The 2442-nt window shown below is 50.7% G+C and overlaps 1 protein-coding gene across 1 annotated transcript; it reads right to left on the reverse strand.

Moving 5' to 3' along the window:
* Positions 1-646: 646 nt before the first annotated feature.
* LOC144179795 (uncharacterized) lies at positions 647-2130 on the reverse strand. The gene is made up of 4 exons (XM_077708233.1): positions 2007-2130; positions 1742-1885; positions 1494-1628; positions 647-1227 (listed from the first exon to the last, which is right to left on the reverse strand). The coding sequence occupies exons 1-4, from the start codon at positions 2104-2106 to the stop codon at positions 680-682; spliced, it is 927 nt and encodes a 308-aa protein (XP_077564359.1). The 5' UTR covers positions 2107-2130; the 3' UTR covers positions 647-679.
* Positions 2131-2442: the final 312 nt, after the last annotated feature.

The following is a 2442-nucleotide window of genomic DNA, read 5'->3' on the forward strand; positions in this document are numbered from 1 at the left end:
TGTTGACAAGCAACTGAGCCGCTATGAAGCACTAACTACAAAAATTCTACCAAAGTTCTTGAGTAATATTTGGGGGGGGGGGGGGATGTTTAATGTGCCGAAGCTGCGTTTGAACTCCAGCGGCACCAAGTTTTAGGTTATCGTTGGAATGTGTGTACAAGTAGCAAATCTGCATGGCTCCCCCCTCACCCCATCCATAGGCAGAATGGATACCCTTTGCTGCAATACCTTGTCACCACTGAGCATATAGTACGCCCAGATCTCTGTAGTAACGAAAAATGTTTGCCTTGTTTTGGTATGCCCCCTCAGTCCTCGATGCACAGCATTGAAATGCTTTCCTACTGTACCTTGTGTTCGAGTATGTAGTACTTTTTGAACCTCTGAACAAATTCCTTGCCAGCCACTTGCGAACAGTAGCAGAGATTCTTTTCTGCAATGCCTTCGTTGTTACTTGCAAGAGCAAGGAGCTCTTTTGACAAGTCAACCACGTGAACCACCATCTATAATGGTCATATTTGTGAAGGGCTAGTGCCCTACCATCCTTTGTCACGTCTTAAAGATATTACGTAATAAATATACAGCTAGCTCCAGGTTATGCTAGTGCTTAAATAAATGACGTTAACACAATGTTGAAGTCATGCATACATTTATTACATCCAAACTGCAAAGTTCAGCTCTTTCATGCGAGCTCGTCCTCTGCACCAAGGTAGCGGCGCAGAAGTTCCATTTTTTCTTTGTGCCGGCGCTCGCGTTGCTCCTCGCGGTCAACGTGGATCTTCCACAGAGTTTCCGCAACGGAACACCTCTGTTTCTTTGCTGGCGGCGGCGTGTCGCTGTCTGTGCTGGCCGGACTAGTTGGCGCCTTCAATTCGACGCGGCCAGGACCCCTCATGAGCTCCGGCTCCATGCTGTCGTCGATGGCGGCAATTTTTTGGAGTTCGGCATCATATTCTACAGGGACGGGCTGCACGCCCGACTGCTTGTTGTGGGTGCGGCTGTCGGTGCGGCGTCCTTTTACAGTCTTCAGTCTGTTCATACACTGCTCGGGCGTCCTTCTTACTCCCAGCTTGGTGTAGATTTCGGCAGCAATCTGTTGCCACATGGCCTTTTTGTGGCGGAATCGCTTAATGGGACCCACCATGTCCAGGTACAAAGCATATCGATCAAGGAGCAGCAGGGTCTCCCCTTCGCCCCACTCATTCATGCTTGCTTTTGTTGGTATTTCATCTGCAAGTAGAATGTAAATTTCGGTGAACACAAAAATATGCAAAATAAAAGAAGTCTTTACCATGCCCCATTTGGACTATCGCATATGCTTTTTTTTTATTAGTCTGTCAGGGTGCAAATAGGTCAAATGCGAAGTCGAAAAAGAAATTGAGGAGTTGCGTTCCAAGCGAGCTTGTTATCACACGGAACCATTTCAGGCTTGCTTCGTGCGCATTGTGCGCTTATCACGCATTAAAGAAACCCCATTTCAGAACCATGACACGCACCGAGGGCGACTCGTGGAGGCTCATTGGTGCTTGCTTGCGGCGTGGTGTCCGGGCTGACGAATGCCGAATCAAAAGCGGCGCCGACCGGCCCACGGCTTCCGCCGGCAACCGACGATAGAGCTGCGCTCGTTTGGTCTGTAGAAAAATAAAATGGAAGCCCATCACCAGTAAGGCACAATTTTTAGCCAACGAGTTAATCTCTGCCGAGTGCACAGGAGATTACGATGGCAGCAAAAGCTCGTACGCACCTTCCAGGACTGCCGTACGAGACTCTGGGATTGGGGTTGGGGGGCAGCTTGGGGTGCCGATGACAAACGAAGGCCCCGTGCCAGCATCAGATGATTTCAGGTTTCCGGCAACGCTTGCGACGAAAGCCGCCAGCTTTGATTTATCTGTTATAAGGGAAAAAAACTAGCTAGTGTCACACACTAGGCAGGACAAAGACCATCACGCAATGAAAACAGGCGAAGCCTTCACTTCTTTCGCCGTGGTAATTGCCATTCAAAAACTCACCGGAAGCCAGAAGGTTGAACTGCGCTTGCGGCAAAACAAGACGATGCGTCTTGCCATCGCAAACAACGTCCACGCCTATGCTGCCACTGCTACCACTCATCGTAATGCGTACTACGCGCGACGAGCAGACACCCCAAATGAAATGGCGCGCCCTGAAACAGGAAACGCTAGGTGGCACTCGTGCTTCGGCACACCGTCTGTCCTCGATCAACGCACCGTGCCGGTGCGCACCGTCGCGGGGCACTGAGCACAGCGCCGGTTTTGGGGGCAACCCCGGTGCATGTTTATCGAGGACGCTATAAGCCCAGCTATGGCTGCCTGCAGCACGCACTCAGCACGCCTGCAGCACGCACTCAGCGGACGGCCTAGTGATAGCGCAATGTTTTAATGTGCCAGAGAGTTTGAAGGACCACTATGATTACATCGGCACTAGCAA

Source organism: Haemaphysalis longicornis, unplaced genomic scaffold (assembly GCF_048455015.1).
Source record: "Haemaphysalis longicornis isolate Haplotype H1 unplaced genomic scaffold, Haemaphysalis longicornis Haplotype H1 scaffold_1, whole genome shotgun sequence".
Classification (NCBI taxonomy): Eukaryota; Metazoa; Arthropoda; class Arachnida; order Ixodida; family Ixodidae; genus Haemaphysalis; species Haemaphysalis longicornis.